This window comes from Melanerpes formicivorus, unplaced genomic scaffold, assembly GCF_026170545.1.
Source record: "Melanerpes formicivorus ecotype bairdi unplaced genomic scaffold, bMelFor1.0.p_v2 SCAF_50, whole genome shotgun sequence".
Taxonomy (NCBI): Eukaryota; Metazoa; Chordata; class Aves; order Piciformes; family Picidae; genus Melanerpes; species Melanerpes formicivorus.
Genome location: NW_027142402.1, coordinates 413,163 through 436,423, shown reverse-complemented (window position 1 = coordinate 436,423; position 23,261 = coordinate 413,163). Strand labels below are relative to the sequence as shown.

The 23,261-nt window shown below is 50.2% G+C and overlaps 1 protein-coding gene across 2 annotated transcripts in view; it reads left to right on the top strand.

Annotated features, from left to right (window-relative positions):
- The window catches only part of MMS22L (MMS22 like, DNA repair protein), a 43,858-nt gene extending 21,778 nt beyond the window's left edge, over positions 1-22,080 (top strand). The window contains exons 15-27 of one of the 2 annotated variants that reach the window (XM_068160414.1): positions 9,138-9,292; positions 11,067-11,217; positions 12,228-12,370; positions 13,094-13,236; positions 13,395-13,554; positions 13,928-14,097; positions 16,297-16,508; positions 16,958-17,124; positions 17,566-17,662; positions 18,627-18,794; positions 19,343-19,419; positions 20,381-20,469; positions 21,728-22,080. In XM_068160414.1, coding sequence (XP_068016515.1) covers positions 9,138-9,292; positions 11,067-11,217; positions 12,228-12,370; positions 13,094-13,236; positions 13,395-13,554; positions 13,928-14,097; positions 16,297-16,508; positions 16,958-17,124; positions 17,566-17,662; positions 18,627-18,794; positions 19,343-19,419; positions 20,381-20,469; positions 21,728-21,799 — 1,804 coding nt within the window. In that variant the 3' untranslated portion in view covers positions 21,800-22,080. The remainder of the gene's footprint in view (positions 1-9,137; positions 9,293-11,066; positions 11,218-12,227; positions 12,371-13,093; positions 13,237-13,394; positions 13,555-13,927; positions 14,098-16,296; positions 16,509-16,957; positions 17,125-17,565; positions 17,663-18,626; positions 18,795-19,342; positions 19,420-20,380; positions 20,470-21,727) is intronic. The other variant, XM_068160415.1, reaches the window with a different exon arrangement.
- Positions 22,081-23,261: the final 1,181 nt, after the last annotated feature.

The following is a 23,261-nucleotide window of genomic DNA, read 5'->3' as shown; positions in this document are numbered from 1 at the left end:
GTTAGGCAATGCCCTCAGTAGGATGCTTTAACTTGCTCAGTCCTGGAGTGGGCAGGCAGTTGGACTAGCTGGTCACTGAGGTCCCTTACAGCTGAAAAATTCTCTTTTCTAGAACCATGCTAGGAACAAACAAGAGAGCAAAAGCTGTCAAAGGCCTTCTGGCTGTTGATGCCCAAAGCCTGTCCTGGGAGCCACCCAAAGAGCCTCAGGCACAGAAGATCACAGCTCTGTCCCCTATGCTAGAGACTGAAGCAGGTTTCTGTTCCCTCCCTGGTGTCTGCCCAAAACCCAGTCCCCTTGGGCTCTCTGCAGCCTGGCTGCCAGCAGTGAGGATGCTCTGTTGTGAAAGACTCAGCCCAGAAAGCAAGGAGAGTGAAGCCATGCCCAGGGGCACTGAGCAGCTGCTGCTTGGGGCCAAGCAGTTGTTGAGAGGAGTGTGTGCACTCCCAAGGACATGGAGCACACATCTGTTTACTGATGGACGTGTCTCACTTTGCAAACTGCTTTCCCAAGTGAACTTCCCCCTCGGTTTTCCTTCCTTTATTCCCCACCTGAGGTGTGAGAGTGGCTTTCCATGGGATTTGTGGTGGCTGTTAAACAAAGGAATACTTTCACCAGTGAAGCTATTGTATGCAAGTAGCCTTCTAATCTCTTAATTTTGATTGTTTCTTCCTTACCTTACAAGATACACATTTCTTCTCTCTTTAGGATATCTCTTGTCAGATTTAAGGCTTATTTAAAATGAACAGAAAGCTGAAGCAATTTTCTTTATTCCATTTCAGTCTCCTAAGGCCTATTTCCCCCTGGTGAGCTCATAGCAACAGGGGGGTTTAAGGGAATTCAGCTTTCTGCAAATTAATGTCTCACATCATGAAAATTCAGGACTTTTTTCCCCCTGTATCTTGCAAAAGTAATACAGTGAGTGCCAGTATTATTTCTTGCCAGCGGGTGGAAGATGAATGATTTTGTCACAGTTTTACTGCTTGATGAGCAGTGTCCTGAGGGTCAGGCTTAAGTCTGTGTCACTATGCTGCTCATTACTCTTGAGCTAAATAAGGGCTGATTGGATCTAAATTGCCTAGCACAGGGGCCGCAGATGAGCTCAGTGAGCAGGGGCTGACCTGCTATTCAGGCTGGGAGTAACCCCGGTGTGCAAATGCTGCATTAGAGCACCGTGGGAGAATGAGAGGCTGCCCACCGCTGCCAGCCAAAGAAATCGAAATGTAAAAACTCTTTGATGCTGCAGCCTTAGCATTTGAAATGTAGGAAGTGACAGGTTGATGGTACTTATCAGCTTTGGCTGGATTAGAGAGCAGTGTCATCCTGCTTGTATAATGACAGAAGAATGAGGCTGGCTGCCGACTCCTCTGCTGCAGAGCTGCTGCTGCCAGAGCCAATGCTGCCTCCTGCTGCTGGGCCATGCAGGGGGATGGAGAGGAGCCTGGAGAGCTGGCTGGGGTGATGGGCACCGGCACACAGAGTGCCTCCTCTGCCTCTGCTCTCTCGGGAGAGGACTGCAGAGCCAGCTGGTCAAACAGCAATGCGTGCATCTGGGGACAGGAGCCAGCCACTGCCACCCTCAGAAAGGGCAGACAAGCCATGTGGGTCAGTCTTCACAGAGCAGTTCCTTTTGTCCTCTCCTCTATTGCCAGCCCATGTGAAGAGAGGAGACTTCACTTGTCCATGTTTAACGAGGAGACACAAAGCTAACTGAGCACGTGGAGAGAGAAGAGCCAGCAAAGGCCCTGCCGGGTGCAGGACACAGCACAGGTTGCAGTGGTCTGTGCAGTTCTGAAAGATCCAGTGCAGTGGAACAAGCTTTTGGGTTCTGTTCCCCATCACTGGTGCTTTGGGAGCTGATACACGGACACTCTTCATCTGTCCCCCCTTGGTGCAGCTCCTGTCCCTGACAGCTGTCACCTGCCAGTGTTGGCTTCTTTTGCTGCTCACTCCTGGGGCTGCTGGATCAGCAGGAGCAACTCGGTGCTCTCCTGAAGCCAGTGACTAAATGGAGAGCAGGGATCAATCCAGACACATTCTGTGTGCTGGGGATAGACGGTTTGGTGGTTCTTCCCCTGGGACTCTGGCTCATGATGGCATTTCTGCTGGGACATGAAATAGCTTCCAGTTTACTTGTTTCTGAACAGCATATCAACAGAGGAAGAGAGAGGAAAAGAGCAGCTTTACAAGAGCGTTTTACACCACATACAAAGTGGTGTGAGTCTAGGGGAAAGAGAAGGCTTCCATAGAGAGCATGGCTGTTGTGAGGCTCCAGAGGTGCTTTTATTAGCTGTGCATTAGCAGTGGTTTATGGCATCGCTTCAGATCACTGCCTAGGGAGGAAAACCCCAATGGTTTGTGACTGGCACTTCCAAGGGGTTCTCCTGGGTCTTAAAAAGGAGTGGGGGGCTGAGAGTGATGCTGATGAATAAACTGAAAGCTGGAGTCACAGAAGGGAGTGGTGAGAGCAGGATGTTTGTGCAAGTGTGATGGAAGTGATTTTTAGCTGGAAAGGCTGTGGGGGACACATGCTGGGAGTTACCCAACATGCAGAAGGACCTTGCAAAGAAGGCACCAGGTCTCTGTGGGTGTGAAGAAGGAATTGGCTTAGTTTGGGGCAGAAGTTTGGGGTGGTTGAGAGCAGGCTGCAAATGTCAGCACTGGCAGACTGCAGGAGAGAGTTGTGGAGTCAGCTTTAATTCTTTTGAGACAATGCATGAGACAAAGGGGAGGCTTTGTAAGCTGGCCAGGCTACTGAGATGAGCTCCCTAAATGACTCTGGAAATGCTGTCCAGCTCTTCACTGTGTTCTGTGTTGAATGCTAGGGAGTGCTGCATGTGGTGGTGACTGCTCAGTGAGGCTGCTACCTTGGTGAGATCAGAAGGTAAAAAAACAGCACCTGGAACTGTCAGCTGAGTACTCTCTCTCTTCTCTCCTCTTTTGCACAGCCAGAAGGCCCTGTTTGTCTCTAAATGTGGTTAATTAAAGCCCCAGGGCAGTGCAGAGCCCCTGGCAGTGACTGGAAGGTATAGACATGATCAGGGCTGCCGGGAGCAGAGAGGTAACCCTGGGTTTGTGCATCTGTGCCAGCTCTTCCTGGGACCACAGGGGTGAGCTTTTGTGTCAGCTGGTTCTGTTCATTTGTTCATTCCTGGCTGGTACCAGAGAGTACCATGAAGCCTCTGGCTCAGGGTGTGCTCACAGCTGCCGAGCAGCAGGAACCCCTGATTCTGTGCATGGTGCAGGAGCCAAGGCTGCCACCGCACACAGGGCTTGGGTGAGCAGGGTGCACCAAGTGCAGGAGTGCCTGCCAGGACCAGGGCCTTGGCTTTTGCTGCCTCTGCAGCCTTGTGTGCCTTGCAGAGAGTCATTGATGAGAGTAAAAGCAGCTGTCGTGGTTGGCAGCCTTTGTGTTCATGGACAGGAGTCCGTTGGTTAGCCATTTGGCAGTACTGCACTAAGGGCCCGGCTTGGACTTGGTGATCCTGAGGGTCTTTTCCAACCTGAATGTTTCTGTGATACTTGCCCAGAGTGCTGCCAAGTAATTGCCAGGGGCTTGCACCCAGGAAATCCCTCTGCAACACCCCTGTAGTAACAAAGGGTGTTCTGCAATGGCTTGATCTGGCAGGCAGCGCTCTGTTCGGCATGTTACAGTTGCATGGAGTTGTGTTAGGTGCAAAGATGGCATCCGAAGGTAAAGCGCCATGATCATCTCTTAAAGACTAATTAACTGCAGCACAGCCATGATTATCCAGATGCCACAGAGAGTGAATCTATTCAGGCAATCAAGGGACTTTGCAGTGTAATTATTAGACGTTGGAGAGACGTGACCCTGTTTAGGGTAACAGGGAGCTGTGGTTAATTGATGTTAGGATAATCAAACTTCTGCTGTTCTATTATTCCAGTACCCCAGGCTTTGCAAGCAAATGTGTGCATGTGCTGTGAGGAAAGAAGCCCCAAACACAGGAAAATGCAAGCGGGGAAGTGAAGCTTGAGGTTCTGCTTGTGTTACCTTGCTGTACTGAATTACTGCTCTGATTAGAAGTGTGGAGAAGCCATTGGCACTGTCTGCAGTCACCCCCTTGGTACATCACACTGAGCAGTCAGCGCCTCCTGATTCCAAAATGGAAGGAGTTTCCCTCCAGCCAAGACATTTTTGCTGTTTTCTTTCTGGAAAGCAGACCTTTGTTTGGTGAAGCCTGAGCATTGTGACAGAAAACACAGCTGATGCAACGCCCCCCCCAAGCTTCATTGTCTTCTCCACGTTCAGAACATGAGGGCAGAAAGTGGTTTCCTTTCCTCAGAATTCCTTGTGAAAGGCTTTGCAGTGCTCTGCTGCGCTGTTGAAGCTCTGCAGCTCCTAGCAGCCTGTCTCTGGAAGCTGTCAGCATCCAATGTGGCACTGCTGCTGCCTCTTACTCAAAGTTTTGCTCCTGCTCTCTGCTCTTCTCTCTCTCCCCCTCACCCCTTTCCTTCAAACAGTCATTTCTGAAAACTCCTCAGCAGCCCCATCTCCATGTAAATTAACACTGTAAATTGTGCTCCAGTGAGGGTGGAGGGAGCAGCAAGAGCGGGTGGGGGGAGAGGAGAATTAAAATCATTCCAATAAATGATTTAATTTATGCCTCAGCAGTTAAGCATGCTCCTGGTTAACAGAAATACCCTTCAGCTACACAGGATTTGGGAGTGTTGGAGGGCACTCATTTGCACATAAATAGCCATTAACTGATAAATTCCCAGAGGTCTCCTGTTGCATGCTAGTGGTTCTGACCTACTTAGCTGGCTTAAATTTGTTTTACAGAATTATTATAATTCCATCCCTGGTACTTAAACTTTGTGATTAATGCATGCCTCACAATACAATTAAAGTATAATTACACAGTTTTACAGTTTGCTATCATGGTGTTATTATTATTACAAAGAGCTGGATTTTGCAAATATTAGAAGAATTAGGGTTCTGATACCCATCACTTTGCTGTTATTAAGTGATTATGTTAAATGGGACCCCTTTATGTCTGAAGAATGAAGTGGAGAGAGGGGAATCATTAAGTAACTCATCAGATGGTTTCTAAGTGATTGAGGAAGAGATGTGCAGTGTGGGTTTTGCACATCTGTAGAGGATAGGTGCAAATACCTTTTGTTCCTCTCTGCCAGCTGCCTGTGACATGCTGTAGCACATCTGTGCTTTGGTGCTTAAAGAAAGTTCCACACTGAACATCTCATCTCTGGAATCTGTTGGAAATCATTTGCATGTGTTAAACATCTGACTTTGTTACACCTAATTGGAGCTTTTTATTACAGGGACAGTTTGGTTTGTGCTCCTATTGAAGCAAGGAGACACCTCCTCGTGTCACTGTTGGAGACACAGCAGCCAGATAGGAGGTCCACCAGATGTGTGCAGTGTAGGACAGGAGGTGCCTGCAGAGGTGATGCAGATCTCTGTGCTCTGGGAACTTGGGGCAGCTCTCTGAGGAGTCCTCCACCTTCAGTTTGTGCATGTGGATGTGCTGTAAAGTCACAGTGGCTGCAGAGAAGTCAGGCAGACACTGCTGTGTTCACCTCATCTGTGAGGGGTACCAGGCCTCTCCTGTTCCCCTGGCCAAGCTCAGTTCTGTGGTCACCCTCCAAGGAGTGATCCAGGAGTCACTTGTACATGACCCACCAATCACTCCTGTGTTTTCTTATCTTTTTGCCAGTGCAGCTTCACCAGAAGAGTTAGGTTTTGAACAGTCAGTACTATAGGCAAGTCAAAGGACTGGAAAATACTTTTTAACGATCATTGTCTTTTCCTATTCCAGTTGAAGTTCCAAGTCTAACTTTTCCTGTGAATATTTGTTCTAGGGCAGAGTTCAGTGCTGGGCAATGGAGCAGCTCACGCATCTGTGTTGCACTCTGTTCTTCTAAGGCTCTGGACTTACACTGTAACATTTTTTGGCTGTAAACTGGAAGCCTGCACCGTGGAGTCTCTTTTGAGCCAGTGTCTTGGATTAATTTTTGCTCAGTTGCTATCCGTTTCTGCAACAACAAAAATAGTTCTTGCTAATTCTGGAGAGCACAGTGAAAGGGGAATGGGAATCTTTTTCTTGGGATGCCTGCTTCCAGATCCATAACTTCAGGCTGCATTTATGCTGCTGCACTGCTGCAATCTCTGCTTTCACTTGCACTGAGCTCAGAAAGCATTGCTCATTGTCACTGATGCATGCAGGCCTGTGAGCAGGTAGCCAGTAATTGTGCCTGGGAGCATTCACTGTGTATCAGGGCCTCCCACCCGGGTGCTGGTGAAGTGCTTCTGTTGCTGGTCTGCACAAACTGAAGTGGCTGAAGTCATCCTGGGGTGGCACAGCCAGAACACAAAGGCTGCTTGCCAGAAAGGAAGGGTCAGCAGCGAGAGCTGGGCTGCAGAGTTGGCTTGCAGCAGTTCCCCCACCCCATGGAGCAAACAGTTGGGCTGTGCTAATCAAGCTGATGAATGCAGCACCCCATTGATTGAGCAGGCTCTGGGCAGATTATGAGCAGGCTGGCTTCAAGGAGAGGAATTTCTGAGCCGTTTGCCACATCCAGCGAGCGCGGCTGCTGTAAGGCAGCTGCCTCCTCAGTGGTTTGCTTTGATCCTGCGGAATGAAAGGACAGGAGGATCAGCTCAGGTCTAAATGAGATTACAGCTGGTTCGGCAGCTTATCTGGTCTAATGCCAACTCGTGTGGCTTTGCACGTCCTAAGGGGTTTACAACAGCAACTGTTTATTGAGTATCATGGGTTTACTCAACACAAGCAGGCTAATCCCCCCAGCCTCGGCGTGCTGCAGGATTGTGCCTCAGCCAAACCCCGAGCCGGTGCAGCCGGGGCCTCCGGAGCCCTTTGTCTCGCTTCCTATCGATCCTATACCTGTGTTAAAGACAGTAAAAAACACCACCAATAGCCAGCCCTGCTGTGAGCAAAAGGTTAATCTGACCTCCACAGCTTACAAAAGCATCCTTTAACCCTGGAAGGGATGGGAGGCTTCCTCTGCCTCTGCACTCCAGGGGTCTTCTACTTCAAGGTTAGAAGAGCAAAACAGGAAAAAGAGCTGAAACATTTAAGTCTGTGTCTTGTGATGAGGCCTCTGCATTCTTTCAGTGGCTGCACAGAAAACTTTGAGCAGTTCTTTCTGGCAGTAGTAGCAACATCCTCTCTCCATGACAGGGGATAGCACAGAGCAAGGGCAGGAGGTGTTGAAGGCAGGCAGAGCAGTGGGAGCTGGTGGCTGGCCCAGGGCTGGTGCTGAGCTTTCACTGTAGAGGTTTTTCTGTAAAAACATCAGAAAATGCCTGTATTTTTCCCAAATTATCAGGAGTAATGAAATCAGTTGTGCCATGAGGCAGGGAGGGGAGTTTGGTGTCCCTGTTGCCTGACTTTGAGTGTGAAGATACTTGCTTTGATTTCAGTTTGCTGGAGCTCTCCTGGAAGGGGCTGCTGTTAGTAGTTGAAATTCTGAGCACGGAAGCCATTTATCATTTTAGAAATACTCATACATCTCTAGCCAGTCTCCCTAGATTTAGCCAAGGGTGTTGATTCTGCAGGTGGTGGGGTTTAATTCTGTGTTTGTTTCAGCATCCAAAGGTCATTCAGGTCCTTTGGAAAGACTTTCTGAGCTTAGTCTTGGCTGTGCTGGGCACTTGAGATCTGTGGATGCTGTGGCTGTCCTGGCCTGGGAACTGGGAGTCCCATCCGTGGGGGAAGCAGTGCCTGTGTTTCAGACTGGCAGCCCCTGAGGCTGGTACCATATGTGCCTGGCAGTGCTGGTGGGAGGAGAAGGCATCTCTCCTTTGGAGAGTTCTGAACCCATGTAGGTGAAGCTAAATGACACTGTATGAAGTCTGGATACCAGCCTGCAGCTGGTGCAGGGTATGGACTGGTAGCAGCTTCTGCAGTTTGTGTTTGACTTCCCCAGCTTGACCTAAGGCTTCACCACATCACAGTAAGCCAGGCTTGCAAAGGCCTGGCTTAGGAGTGCCAAAGCAGGGCTTATGGTTACAGTCTCTGCATCCGCATAAAAGGCTGCAATAAACAGTCCTACATTACTGCTGTACCCCCAGCACAGCCCTCACTCAGGCAGCACAAACCCAGGCTTTATCTGATCTGATGGCAAACACCTTGAAATCCTCATGTAAAACAAACAAACTACAGCAGGTTATTACCAGTGCAGTGAGGCAAATGGTGGTTCCAGGGCACTTCACACCATGGCAAACCAGGGCTGTATGGTTTCAGAAACGGAGATGTCTGGAGCTTGTCCAGTGCTGGGAAATGTGGGAGCCTGGACACAGGGCAGAGCTGCATTCATCTGTGGGGTGTGAGATTCACAGAGGTGCTGGGAGAGGTTGCTCCCTCAGTGCAGCACACCGAGGAGTCTCATCAATCCTGGGCACTTACCTGTTGCAGGCATTGCGTGGGTGACTGAATAAACATCACTGCTGCCCTTCCACTGACACAGATGTATTGCCTCACTTGGGGAGGCTGCACAGCCTGCTGCTTTGCATAGATGGCTAAGGCAGATGCCAGGCACCCTTCTTTGGAGAGCCCACTTAGAGGAGAGAAGGTCCTTGTGCAGCTTCACTGCCTAGTCTGGATGTAAGCAGGGCAGAATTGGGTCCCAGAAGCAGAAACGGTGCTAGAGGAATCAAAGGGAACCGAGTGTGTTACTGAATTGCTGTGAGCAGTGCAGCTCCTGTCCTGGCTCTGCTCACTGCTGGCAGACCACATCCAAACCAGTCTTTGTGCCCAGCTGAACTGGGACCTGGTGAGGTTTTGCAAATGAGAGAGAGTCCTGAGGAAAGCTTTGCAGCTGGTCAGAGTCATTGGCCATGACTTGCTGCAACTCCCCCAGCACAGACGTGGGGCAGCACCCAGCTGTGGGTGTTGAGCAGAGCCTCCTGTGGTGCTGGCACTGCAGCGTGCAGGTACTCATTTCGGAGCTGCTACTTCTCATTTTGATCTGCTGCTCTCAAAGGCATACAATTAATGGCTGACATTAGTAATTAGCATGAGCTCTGTGTGCTCCCTGTCCCTCACTCACCCCTCCGTAGGAGGGTTCAGGCTGCAGACCACAGCAACCTGGGTGCCTGTCTCAGGTCTGTGTTCTCCCTGTGTTTGTGTCCCCAGGAGCGTGCACAGCCGTGCCAGCAGTGCCCCAGCCGCAGCTAGAGAGCACCACCTTGCTGTGGCTTCTGCTCTCTGGAGGAACTTCTTCCCCTACCTGAAGAGCCAGAGGATGGCCCAGCTGCCCCCTTCCCCGCAGCTGGCTGACACTGCTGCAGGTGAGCACCCAGCCCCCTGCTGCCCTTGCTGCTGCTGGCTGGGCCACAGACCTGCAAGGGTTTTACACCGGGGGTGTTCCTGCTTCTGGGGGGCACTGAAAGAGGAATGAATGCAGAAAGGTGAGTTCTGTGCCAGAGGTCTGGACAAGAAGTGACTCACCTGCTGGAATGCAGACAGGCTGAGAGCTTCAGAGAGGGCTGAAGCTGCACAAGCCTGGCTCCTGCGAGAGACAGGTTGTGATCAACACTGCAGATGGGACATAAAATCAGAATAATTTATCTGCAACTTACATCTTGTAGAATTTTATTACAGTTTGCTGTTGAACTGTTCACCATAGCTGCAAATCAGACTCAGTTTCTTTAAATACTGTTTGACATTCCTAGGCAAATTTCAAAGGCTGACTCCATGACCAGGGTTTTTTTGCTGGACCCTTATGCTCATGGTCCCAAAAGTATTTAATCATTTGAATTCTTTATCTTTCTTTTACACTGGAGTGTTCTAATCCTGGACCACGTTCCATATGTATGTGAACTCCATGTGCAAAGAGTCAGCACGTCAGTGGATAGATGGAAATCCCAGCTTGAGCTTTACCATTGGTAGCCAGCATTGAGTTCTGTAGCCACAGTCAAAGCTTGGATCCATGTAACTAAGAAGTGAAAAATAAAGTGAGTTTTTTTCTCATCGTGGTATGAATTAGATAAGGTTCTAAGCTCAGAAGCACAGGGTCAGTAACAGAGGTTAAACCAGCCCTGGTCTGAGGCAGCTCAACAGTAGTTAGCAGGCAGCACTAATGAAGGAGGCAGTGTGCAGCAGTGGTGGGCTCACTGCCAGCAGGTGTGGGAGCAGCAGTGCACATCAAAGCGGGAGGTTGTCCATGGCAGAGCTTCCATTCCCTTCCTGCAGTGTCTGATGTCTTTATTTTAGTTAAGGGAAGTAGCAAAGGAGAAGCCCAGCTCTGCTCAGAGCAGGGAGGTGCCGCTGTGCCCTGCTGCACAGACCTGTGAGGCAGCACTGCAGAGGAAGGCAGCTCCTGCCCAGCTGCCAGGGCCTCTCACCTTAGAGCTGCAGCCAGGGCAGCACTGCAGAGGAAGGCAGCTCCTGCCCAGCTGCCAGGGCCTCTCACCTTAGAGCTGCAGCCAGGGCAGCACTGCAGAGGAAGGCAGCTCCTGCCCAGCTGCCAGGGCCTCTCACCTTAGAGCTGCAGCCAGGGCAGCACTGCAGAGGAAGGCAGCTCCTGCCCAGCTTCCAGGGCCTCTCACCTTAGAGCTGCAGCCAGGGCAGAGCAGTAGCCACAGTTGTCGCAGTGCCCCTGCCATGCTCTGCCCTAGCACACCCCTGTCTCTGCTCCACCCTTGCCATGGCTGGATGCTGGAGAAGCAATGCATAATGTGGAAGGAGTCCTTCCCAACTTGCTTCCTCACCTAAGGCAGTATGGGGCCTCTGTGACCTGCTGTTCTGTTCCAGGGCAGACAAGGAAAGGTGACCCCTTCACAGCTTAAGGGGTCTGGCCCTGCACCCTGCAGCCAGCTTCTGCCTGGCTCCTGAGAGCAGCCTTTGCTGGCTACTGCAAGGGCAGCTTCTCAGTGCAGGCAGGTTCAGTAGCCATCCTTGTGACCAGTGCTGCAGAATCTGGGCACTGTGAGCCCATTTATTTCACTGCCCTCCAGAGTCAGGCTTTGTTGACTGATTCTCTCATTCCCTGTAATTAATAACTGCAGCAGTTGCACAGAGGAACCACTGGCAAGGCGCTGTGTTTTCTCTCTTTACACCCAGGTTTTACTCTCTTGGCTCTGGACATGCCCAGCAAAGCCCTCTCGGACCTGCAGCCACAGCCCGTCCTGTCGGTGATGCAGCTGTTCGGGTGGGATGACATGGTGTGGCCTCAGCTGGTGGCAAGATACCTGAGTCACCTCATCCCAAACAGGTGACAATTGCCACTGCTGCTACTTCAGGACCCTCCCATTCTTTCTTTAGACCTGTGTCCGGTGTTGCTCCAGAGTGGGATGTTTTCATCGAGGTGCTCCAAGGTCTTTGCATCTGCTGAAGCTCTGTGGATCAGCTGCCACACCCCGCAGGGGGTTACTTGCTTGCGTGTGGCCTTGTTTATGTTGGCAGCAGGGATGTGCAGAGTTGCTATTGGTTTTAACTAAACAAAATGGGGAAAAACCTTTATTGATGTTGTTTAGTGAGAGACAGAATCCAGTCTGGTTTCTTTCTTGTGCTGACTTACTCTTGCAAGCATAACTAAAAATTCAGCAGAAAATCAGCAGATTTATGTGTGCACACCTCAAGCAAAGAGCACAAGCATTGCCTATGAAAGTCTAAGCACCTAGGACTGAGCAGGGACGAAATCTCTTGTACAGAGGTGGAACTGTGTTCAGATTGCCCTGGCCTGAAGCACCCATGGAGCTCAGCTGGTAGGGGTTCTGAGCAGGGTACAGAGCAGTCCTGGGTGCTTAGTGAGGGGTTTCTGCAGAATTAATGGTGTGGCGCTGATGGGCTTGGGACAAGAGGCAGCTGCTGGCACACTGGGAGTGTTGGACAGCAGGGTACAGGTGTGCAGGGAGTGCTGGTGAGGAACAGCATGTTGGTGCTGTTGGCTCTGGCAGGACACCTGGCTGAGGGAGCAGCAGCCAGTGTTTGGTTGGCAGGCTGTCCCTCCAGGTGAGGAGGGGAGGAATGAGGCATCTCCCACCATGTGGACTTCCCCCCATGTTCTGTAGCTCTGTACCTGCTTTTGCACTGCCAAGTGGCACTGCTAGCCTGATGCAGTTCTCCTGGGCAACAGGATCTCCTGAGCCAAGCCTGCCGAGTGCACCGAAAGATTGCCTGCTGACTTCCAGCTGTCTCTGTGTGCTGTCTGCAGCTAAGGAGACACTGCCACATTTCTGCGTGCTCCTGTCAGACTTCTCTCTTCCTTTCCTACCCGTGCAGTGCCCTGAGTGAGGCCTTCTCCAGCATGGGCTACTCCTCCTTCGAGGCCCTGACCGTGCGCTCCTGGTTCCGCTGCGTTTTGCAGATGTTTCTGGATCAGCCCGGCAGGGTGCTGGCCAAGACAGGTGCTGAGCCAAGAGCTGGTGAGTGCCACACTGCCTGGTGTTTACAGCTACAAATCCATACTGCAAACCTGGCAAACATTTCCAGCTAATTACAAAATGCCTTCCTGTTTGTGTTCCTTTGCTCTCACCTGATTACAAGATGTGTTTCTCTACGCTGCTTTGCTGTTCGCTCAGAGTTTGCCTGCTCTGCATACAGCAAGTTCCTCACAAACAGAGATAAAAGAGCTTGCTTCCTTGGAAGCACACAGCACAGACTTGCTCCTAAGGAGACAAGCTGCTTTCCTTCCCATGGAGAAACTGCTCTGGAGAAAGTGGAAACCTGAATAGTCAGAAATTATGCTGTGAGTGCCCCAAAAGAAAGAAAAACAGGAAAACAAATCCAGTTGCAAGGAATTCCTCTCTTGTCTACACTGTGCGTTTTGCTTTCTTACAGCAGTGCTTCCTGAGTTCTTCTGTACAACACTGTGGGTCTCATTCTTTTTGGAACACATCCTCTAGCAACTGTTTTTCAGACACACTTTGTAGATTTTGAAAAAGCCATCAGTAAAACGAAGGCCTTGGATGTCCCTCGTGCTCTGCATCCTCCTATAGCTGCATTACAAATGTAACAAGTGGAGGCAGATCCTCTTTGCCTAGAGAGATGCAGCCAGCTGCAGGGTCCTTCTGTTGTAGACATTCTGAAGTCATCTGCCCCTTGATCTTGCTGCTAAAGTCAAACCCTGATGTGCTCTCTTGTAACAGGGAAGGCCTACATGGAGCAACTGACTGAGATGACAAGGTTGGTTTTCAAGCTCTCAGAAGTGGAAAGCATCCTTTCAAAGGCTCAGGCTGAGGAAGCAGCTGTCAAGCAAGACCCCAAAAGTGCTCTTGTCCACTTCATTAAGGTACTACAAATCTCTCTGTTGGTGTCATGGGACAATGTGAAGGGAAAGAAGTGACGTACCAGGTCTTGTTTGGTGTGCAAAGAGAAACTGCCTGCAGGAACCTGGAAAGAGACTCTGTGAGCTTATTTTGGTTTGTTTCAATGTTTGTGTTTCCTCAGGCCGTTGGCAGAACGTACAGGGGCCTTCAGACACTCCCTGAGAAATCTGCCATGGTAGCCAAGTCTCTGGAGTATTTGGGTGATGTGTTAAAGTATGTAAAACCTTATCTGAAGGCAAAAGGACCTCCAGAAGGTTTGCAGCTCACATACTGGATCATTGGTAAGTATTCTGAAGCCTCTTTTCTTTCAGGAAATGCTTCTGAGGAATCAGCGAAATGTGACGTTTAATACTGCCCCCCACCCTCTCCCTACTGTGCTCTCAGTGTTTCAAAAGCAAAGTCACTGAGGTCTTATACTGCCCCTTGCCTACAAATCTGTGGCTGTACTGAGTTCATTTAGAGCCTCCACAGTGCTGAGCTGTGAGTGCTGAGCTGCCCTCACTGGGCTCTTCCAGCTTCAGTGGCATTTCAGTTGTTGTTTTGACTCTTGGATTATCTAGTGTGATGTAACTGCCCCTTTGGTGGCTCTCTTTGAGTTTTCATGTGTTTCTTCTGACTGAAGAGCTTTGGGACTTCTTGGTTCTTTCTCAACAGGATGCCTGGTGAAGTTCTGGGCACCCATCCTGGCTACCTCCAAAGCGCAGCAGCTGCTGTTCCGCATCGTGGACTGCTTGCTGCTGCCACATTTGGTGCTGCAGCAGGACAAGGAGCTGCCCCTGGCCCTGCTTGCTGCCATCCAGGAGAGCCTTCCTCTCTATCTCCAGGTAATGTCTGCACTCTGGGAGCTCTTCAGGAGAAGAGCCACACTGCAGGGGATGTTTTTGTTCTGGAAAGCAAGTCATTCTTTAGTGTTAATTCTTCGGTTGTATTTGCAGAACTCCAGCATTTCAGGAGCTTCAAAAGGTTCCTTTCATTCCACAACACTTCCCCCACCCTTTAGTTAGGAGAGTGGAAAAACTGTGATTTAGAATCCTCTCAAAATGAAAATATTTCACTATTAGTTTAAAAAAAAAAAATCTCTTCTGAGCTCCTTGGAGGCCAAATTGGTTCCAGACACTTCTCTGCAGGCAGTGCTGGGTCAAACCTGTCTTGCAGGATGCAGTGAAAGTGCAGGGAGCAGGTGTGATAAGGATCCTGATGGAAGAGAGATGCCCTGCTTGATTTACCAGCATCAGTCCTGCCCAGACACAGGAGCTGGCTGATTCCTGTCTAAACAGAAGAGAGTGGTGAAAGGACTTAGCTCTGAGCAGAGCCTGGCACATGCATTTTCCAGTGGCTGTACTGGGGCTGTGCAGGATCAGCACTTGCCAGAGATCAGACCTTAAAAGCCCTGTGGTCCAGTACTTGAGCAAGCTTATCAATGGGTTTTGTGAGGTACAGGATGTTTAGTAGGGATTGTAGAGCATTAATTAGTGAGCAGCAGATTGATTCCAGCAGCAGGACTGACACTGTAGTCCTCATCAGGCAGGTGAATACAGAGCCAGGGATAAATCAGGAGGGCAGCTCCAGCCACAGAGGGTTCTGCAGTGAGCATGCACAGCAGTCAGTTGGGTTTCTGCTCAGAGGAGCAGCTGCTCCCCTCAGTGTGTCTTTGTTGGGTGTTCTGGTGGTTTGTTAACCTCAGAAGATGGCTGAAGCACACAGCTCAGAAAGAAAACTGTATCAACCCCTTAATGCCCACCTGCGCTGTAGGGTTTGGCTGGGGGCTGCTGTGATTGACTGGGTTCTAGACCATGACCTGCAGCAGGTCCCAGGCAAGCTCTGAGGCACCTCACTTGCTGAAATCTTGTGTTTCTCTGTGGAACCAAAAGTGGGAACTCTCCATGTCCAGGAAGTGCCTCGAAGACCCTTAGCCAAGTCTCAACTTGCTTGTTTTATTTTCTGAAGACACAAAGACAGGAGAATCTTTGTGAGGAGGGGCTGGTAGCACAAAGCAGCAGAAATATGCTGTCAGGAGCTGGGGAACAAAAGCAGCTTGTCTTGAACTTTTCATTCCTGTGTTGGGGGCATTAGCTCTCCTCAGCAACCATCATTATTCAGGCAGATGGGGTCTGGATTGCAGTGCTAGTGGAAGTTTGAAGTGCTGTTGAAGCTGCTGTCTAGGGAACTCTGCTTGAACTTCTTTTATGCTATTGTTCCTCGTGGACAAAACCCTTGTGAAAACTGTGGATTCTCAAGAGGCTTCTGTTTGTGCCACTGGCTGTGACCCCTGGGATTGGAGAGCACTGGACTTTTTTTTTTTCTTTCTTAGTTATTTGTTCTTCTTGCTTTCAGTAATCAAAGGAAAGGGAAGGAAGCTTAAAACTTCTCTGACAGCAGCTTGTACCAGCCAGAAGAATTCTTTTTGCAGAGTGCCATGGGGAGCGTTCAGACAGGCACTTTCTGGACCAGCATTTTCAGCACAGCCTTTTCTCTGGGTCAGTGCAGCCTGCACTGCATAACCCACAGCAGCTGTAGCCTTGTCTTAAACAGATGTTCAAAGAACTCTGAATCCCCTATACACCCTGCCCCTGAATTTGTTCACCTTATGAGCAGAATTCTTCTCATTCCACAATTCCAGGTGTCTATTTTTCTGCAGTTGTTGGTACAGAATCTCAGACAGTGCTTTCCAAAGAGGTGAGGTTATCCTCTCTCTTTGTCAGCTCTGTACAGGGTCTACCAAAGAAAGGAGGATCCCTTGGACTTCTCAGGGCTGGCATGGCAGGGATTTATTTCAGATTTGAAGGGTGTCCTAAAACTTACCTTCCAAAGTATTACTTAGCCTGTAACACTTTTCTTTTCCTTTGTCAGCCTTGCCTTGGGTCTCCTGACTTGCAGCCCACCCTGTCTGCAGCAGGTGCTGTCTGTTGGTGCTGCAGGTGGGTGGGCAGCAGGTCACAGCCTGGAGGCCTTGTCTCAGATTCATTCACAGATACTGCTACAAACTGATTCGGTTTCTGATGTGTTGGTATTTTCCTCCGCAGGGCCTGTCCTTCATATGCAGCCAGTGCCAGGCCCAGGGTGCCTATTTGAACCAGCTGCTGGGGAGCATCATCCAGCAGTACTTTGGCCGCTTCCTGCCTTCCTCTCCACTGGCAGCAGGCTCGGGGCCACATCCTGTGCTGAGTGCCCTGTGCAGCTCCCTCACGGCTCCACAGCTGCTGCGCCTGCGCAGGACCACTCTGCAGGTCATAAAGTAAGGAGCAGTGAAGCACCAGCACTGCCTCAGCTGTTCAGACAGCTCAGGAAAGGGGCACACTGCTGCTTCCCTCAGCAGCCCCTGGCTTGGCGGTGGGAAGAGCCTGCATGTTGTTTGTGTGTTGGGTCTTAGACTCTTGGTTCTCAACTCTCAGTTACCTTATGAAGCTGCCTTGCATTTTAACATTTATAGTCACTCTTGGCTCTTTCTCTGCTGCTGTGAGAGCTGCTATTTCTCACCTCCCTCAGCAAAGGCGTCCTCTGACAAATTTGGGCCTGTTCTAAGACTAAGACAAATAGAAGCTATTAGCTGAGCCTAGATAAAGATGGAAATCTATGTAATGGGCCTCCTGCTGCGATATCACAGAGTTATTTTAAGGTGTATGGTGCTTGCACTGAATGGAAAACAGCAGATGCTAGCTGTGCTGCTTTGCTTTACTTTCCCAGTGACCACTACCTGCAGTTCAGAGGTGCTGCTCCGCCGCCTCGCTTGGCCTCGGTCCTGGCGTTCCTGCTGGAAGTGCTGCAGAGGACGCAGAGCCCTGAGCTGTGTGACGTGGAGCTGGCTCTGCCAGCCGTGCTGAGGAGCCTGGTGCTGGTTAATGAGCCACAAGGTGAGCTGCTTGTGTGCTTCGGTACCTCTGCACTCCTGCAAGGGGTTTGCACTGCTGAGCATCTTGCACCGTGCAGGGCTCCTGGGTGAGGTGACAGAGACACTTTGCTCAAGCTCTCCTTCTTCTTTAACTGGTCAGGGATTGCTGTCTCCACGAGGCAGAGAAGTCTTGCCTCATTTCACTCTCCTGACTTCAAGAGACTATAGTGTACTTAAAGCTCTGTGTGTTTAAAGGCTGCTGGGGATGAAAGAGCCTTCTGCAGCAATCTGGCACTCACTCTGGGCTGGGTAGCCAGTCTAGCTGCTCTGACAGCCACTGCCCTTACATCACAGCAAGAGAAACAAGTTTTTTCTCATTTAAAAATTGTAGTCCCCATGAAAGACATTCTCCAGATGGTCAGTTCAAGAGCTCTGTGTGAATCTTGGGATTTCTCTTTTACAGTTAAAAAAATATCTACAGACATCGTGCAGTGCCTGGTAGAAGGCTGCCAAGCAGGGTCAGGAGGAGAACGTGCCACCCAGCTGACTTCTGTGTTTAGGTAAGCAGGAAGCCTGCCAGCTGGCAGGGAAGCTGCTGCAAGCCAAGTGAAAATAAAAACTCTCCCCAGCGTGCTGCAGTGCCACTTGGCTATGGGGTCTGGAAAACGCTGCTTTTGACACTGGCTTTGACACACAGCTGGACCAGAAGGCCAGGGCAGAGATTAAGAACCCAGTTTGTCCTGGACTGGGTGCTGGTTTGACAGGTATATAATGAAGGTGTGGGCAAAGCTGAGTGGGGTGGTTGGTGTGAGGTGCTGTGAGGTGTGTGCCCAGCTGGAAGTGTCTGGAGATCAGATCCTTGGGCAACAAACTTAGCTTTTGTTTGCCCTCAATCTGACTTAGTGACAAACAAGTACCATTGGTAGAATGTCAGTTCCATACCTCTGCTAATTCAGTCCTGTTCCTCACAAGGATGCATTAGAAGAGCTGCATGGCCTGGGACCTGCAGACGTGCACAGCTAAGTACTGGTGCTGTCCTGGGCCATGTCTAGATGAAAGCTCCAGAGAGACTCAGAAGGGCTCTTCATGGGCATGCCAGGCCCTCTGCACGTGGTACATCCCTTCCCTGGGATGTTTCATCCTTGGGGTGATACTTTGGTTCAGAGTTGTGATCTTTACAGGCTTCAAGCCCTCAGGAAGACAGATGGGTGCCTTGCTTAGGGTCCAGAGGAGCTTTACAGGAAATGCCAACTACTTCTGCAGGCTTGACTCCAGGTCTCCTGCTCTGCTGCTGGACTTCTGAAACACTGGATAGAACTTAAACAGCAGGCTCAGGTTTTCCAGCTCCTTGGCTCACTGTAAAGGTGTGGGGCATTGGCCTGGCTTCCTTCAGGGGAGGCTTCCTTCAGGGGAGGTGTCCATGCAGAGCCCCTCAGTGCACCCTGCAGCCAGGCCGCTCTGATGGGACCCCTCAGCTGTCCTCTGCAGCTGGCGCTGACCTGGCCCACACCTGTGTGCCTGCAGGCAGCTCATCCAGGAGCACACAGCCCTCTTTGCCCCGCGGGTGTTCGGTGTGCTGGAGGCAGTGGCAGCGCTGGACCAGCCGCTGGTGGTCGGCCTGATCCCCGCGGCCACGCAGGCTCTGAAGGACGCGGAGCACAAGCAGGGGCTGGGCAGGAACACCGCACACAGGTTTGCTTTGCTTTTGTCTCTGGGGCTGGGGCTGAGCAGCAGAGGCTTTGGGAAGAAGGCCGTGTCAGACAGCAGCACCCAGAGCAAACACGAATGGGGCTGCAGTGTGCTCAGCCGGAGCTGTCCAGCCAGCCGAGGCCGTGCCGGGACAAGTCACAGGCTGCTCACTGTGATCAGTGACAAAGGGACTGCGCTCACTGCTGTCATTCCCTTGCTGTCATCCTCCACCAAACAAGACATTTGCTTCTGTCCAAGGGAGCTCAGGCAGGGTCCAGCAGAAGGGTCATCATGTGCACCATTTGCTTTTGGTCTGTTGATGATGTTTCCCATAGCCAATTCCTATGTGTAGAATTCACTCCTTTACCTACAGAGTAAGAAAAAAAGGCAGGTTGGTGAAACTCCCTGAAATACAGCAGTGGGTGGGGAGGAGAGGGGGGGAATTGCTGTGTTTTACCATCCCAGTGTGGAAAGAGTAGATTTGGGAACAAGAGGCTTCTCCTGCTCCTGGGACTGTTCAGTAAGGTTACAGTCATTTGTTTTCTCCACAGAGAAGCCTACAAGAGGCTCTTATCTTGCCTGGCAGAGGCTGGCCAAAATGAGATACAGAAGCTGGAAGCTGAAACAGGTTAGCAGGGAGCTGGTGATGGCTGCTGCCCTCTGGCACCTCCTGCTCTGTCCATACCAGAGCCACACTCTGCAGCACACTAGCCGAGGGCCTTTCCTCTGCAGTGGCAATACATGATCAGTTCGGGGGGGGGCTCCCCTCAAGGTAGAGAGTGAGTCTAGTGATTTCTGTGATGTTTGAACATTGTGGTGCATCTGAAGAGTAACTCTCCACATCCTGTTGAATGGCAGTTGAGAGGTGCAGCAGCTTCATCACGTGTTGGAATGTCTGTGAGCAGGGCTGCACTGCAGCACATGAGGCAGGAGTGGAGAGGATTAATTTCACATGGAGTGAGAGCTGACCCTCCTGGCACAGGACTTCTGAAAATCTTTGTAATTCCTAATTTACTGTTTTAGAAGGAGGCAGACCTGTGATCCTCAGGAGAGAGATGGCTGAATGTAGTGGCTTCAGCAGGAGCTGTGGCAGTGGGCAGAGCTGTTGTTTAAGGGGGAGCTTGTGTCTGTGCTGCACAAAATGTCTGTGGCTGCCTTAACCTTCCCCTCTACTCAACTATTAAAGCCTTTCAGATGCCACTGTAAAACCTCTTCTGTTTTCACTGTGGGTAAGAAAAGGTAGAGCCAGATTTCCTTTTCCTCTTCAAAACTGTGTTCTTAAAGTTAACCTATAACTCCCAGGAATCCCACTTTTGTTCCTTGTGACACTGTCACTTACCTGGGGAACCCAGGCTCAGGTAAATGGTGTGAAAGAGAAGATTGGGACAGACTGCTAAGGCAGCACTGGGGAGGGGATCGATCCCATCTGAGCACGGGCTCTGCAGCTATTCCTGCTTGCCCCTGAGGTTGGACCTTTCAGCTGTTCTGCTGTGTCAGGGATTGCCTTATGAATCCTTCCAGGACAGGTCTAGCTCTGTAACTTTTTCTAGGTGTTGTTTTTTTTCCTAAAAACCAGGAATCTTTTCCAGGAACCTTTCATAAATGGTTTTGCTCTTTCCACTTTTCACTCCCCTCCATACGCTGTGTTTCTGCCACTACTCGCTGGACTTTGGGAGTGGTAAGCTTGCTCTAATGGCAGCACAGGTGAGCAGGCTGCTGGCTTCTCCTTGCTCAAACTGCATCTGTGTGGTAGGAGTGGTGAGGGAAGATTGCTTCTGTGTCTAACCGCTCTGCAGCAGTCCCTACAGTCGTGTTCAGAGCAGCTGCTCCTTTGTCACAGTAACTCTTACAAAGTCCAGCCTGATAATCTGGCAGCCCTGGTGCCACAGATCATGCAGGAACCAAAGCCTCTTTAGGCTGCTTTTACTAGCGCAGAACCTGGAGAGGTTCCTCTCATCATGACTTGTTGAGCTTGCATTGTAGCCTCCTGCAAGGTTCTGTGGCTGGGAGGAGTTTTATTCATCAGAAGAGAATTGTGTGCCTGAAGAGCTTTTCTAAAACATGAAAATAAAATCCTCTGTGAGGGAGGTGAAGAGGAATGGCTTTGAGTGCTGTGGCAGCAGAGCCAGCACACACACCCGACTGCAGGATCACCTCCCGAGAGTGAAACCTGCGCCTGCTGAAGGCCAGAGCAGCTCTAACAAAGCCTTCAGTGCTGTCTTTAGCAGGTTGTTACATTTGATGCATTTAATACTGCCTGCAGTGGCTGGCAGCTTCTGAAAAAGCAGCAGGGTTTTACCTCAGCTCCTGGTGCATGGGAAACTAATTTAAACAGTTTGGAATTTGTCATTCTTCTCTGTCAGACAGTTAATGCAAACAGAAATAAAGCATTCAGCATCGTGTTCACCCATGTGCTTTGGTTTAATTGTTTGGTGTGGATTGTTGTAGGTGTGAATGACAGTCCAGATAACACTGATGGGATGGAGGCTTGTGGAGAGCTAGTCCAGCCTGGCTTACCAAGTGTGCACCGAAGCAACAGCCCCAAACCAGGCAGGAGGAATAAAGAAAGGGTCTGAGTACAATACAGAAACAGACTGAAACCCACTGTGTAGCAGAAGAAACTCTGTATTGTGTCTTATTAGCTGCTGCCTGCAGAAAGGCTGCCCAGACCTCTGCCTGTCACTGGAGTTAAACCTTTCTAGGTCACTTTACACGTGAGCAGCTTGATTTAGAACAGCACTGGAGTATAGCTGGCTTACATGGAACTGCTTAAGCAGGAGATGCTGGGTGCTGCCACAGGCAGGAGCAGTTCACTGCACACAGGCAGAGGCTGCCTCTTCACTGTGCTTAACAAACCCCTGCCCTTTGCTTTCTGCAGCAGATAGAAGTGGGAGCTGAATAGAAAATACTTCATTGTTGTATTTTCCCTATTCCAGAACTCAGGACTCCAATCACCTCTGACCCATTGTCATCCCTGTGATATGAAACAGATGTCCAGCACAGCATGAACAATGGCAGGAGGGGGAAGCCTGGCTTGTCTTGCCTTCAGTAACCCTGGAATGATAACTGGAGAAAAAGACATCTCCTGCTCAGAATTCACATGCAACCTCCATCAGTCCCACAAAGCTCTCCCTCTGCTTTGTTAAGAATTTCCCATTTGTTATTGTTACTAAGGGCAGGAACATGGTAGTTTAAATTACTCCTTGCTTTCCTTTGCAGTGACAAAAACTCGAGGGGGGAAGGCACTTGTTTCAATAAAGGAGATTCTGGAATAGAAAAATGTATGCTTTTTATGCTGGAACAGAGCAGCAGAGCTAGGGGAAGGGTAAGGTGCTGCAGAGCTGTTGTAATTGCACAGAGGAGCTGCCAAAAGCAGACACTACTTAGTCATTAACAGAACTCTGATAACTGTCCACCTAAATGCCACCTATTTCCCTCAGGAACCAGAAAAGGCCTTTCCCTGTGCTCTAGTTTTCCTTCTTGCAGCAGGGCTTGACAGTTCTGTACCCCTGGGTATTTTCAGTTCAATCATATTTCACCATTTTTAGCTATTACTTAAAGCTCAGTTCAGTGTCATCAGCCCATCTGTTAGCAATGGTTATAAAATGATGCTGGAGATTAAAAGCTGCAGTGTCAGTATGTCCCAGCACAATGAGGCTTGTTTTTATGATGAATTACTGGGAGATGGCTTTTGTTTCCTCCAGCAGCTTTCCACTGGCAAACCTTCTGCAGAGGTAATGTGAACTGTGAAGGTGTGCAGAGAGCAAAGCCTCGGCTGCAGTACTCACATGTGGTGTTTCCTCTGTCTTTGCCAGCCCTGGGGTTGCCCAGCAGAGCAATTCCACATCACAGCCACATTCACTGCGGCTTTCAGTCCATCGAACAGGCTCCTGGTTCTGCTGCTCCCTGTGGAATGCTACCCAAACAGACAGGTATCAAAAATGCCAGGCTGCTGAATTCGTTGTTCATTTTGGAGAGGGGCACTGGTGAGGAAATCCGTACAGCACTCACTGGCATGAGTTGAAAGAACTCATGGAAGCGCTTGTTGTGTTGGAAGCTCTGCAAGGTGGCCTCAGGTGCCTGCAGGAAGAGTAAAGCGCTCAGGTTTCAGAGCTGGCACTGCCCAGGACCCTGCCATACAGGACCCTGCTTTGTCTGCTTCCCTTTAAATGGTGTCCTTGAGGAGAAGCCTGCTTTACAAACCCAAAATGCTGTAATTCCTTCCTCTGGTCATGTGTGCTAAACTTGCTACAAGTCTTCCTCCCCTACAAACTCCTGCCTGCAGAGGCAGTGCTTTAACCTTGCCCTTTAAATGAATTCCCCACTCTGGTGCTCGATAAACAGATGCTGCCTCTCCCCGCACCTGCCTTGTGCCATTCCACGTTCTGCCTCTGCTCTGTCTGCTCCTGAGAATATTCAGTTACCAACTTCTCCACCACTCTGCAACTGAGGTACTCAATGCCTGTGCAC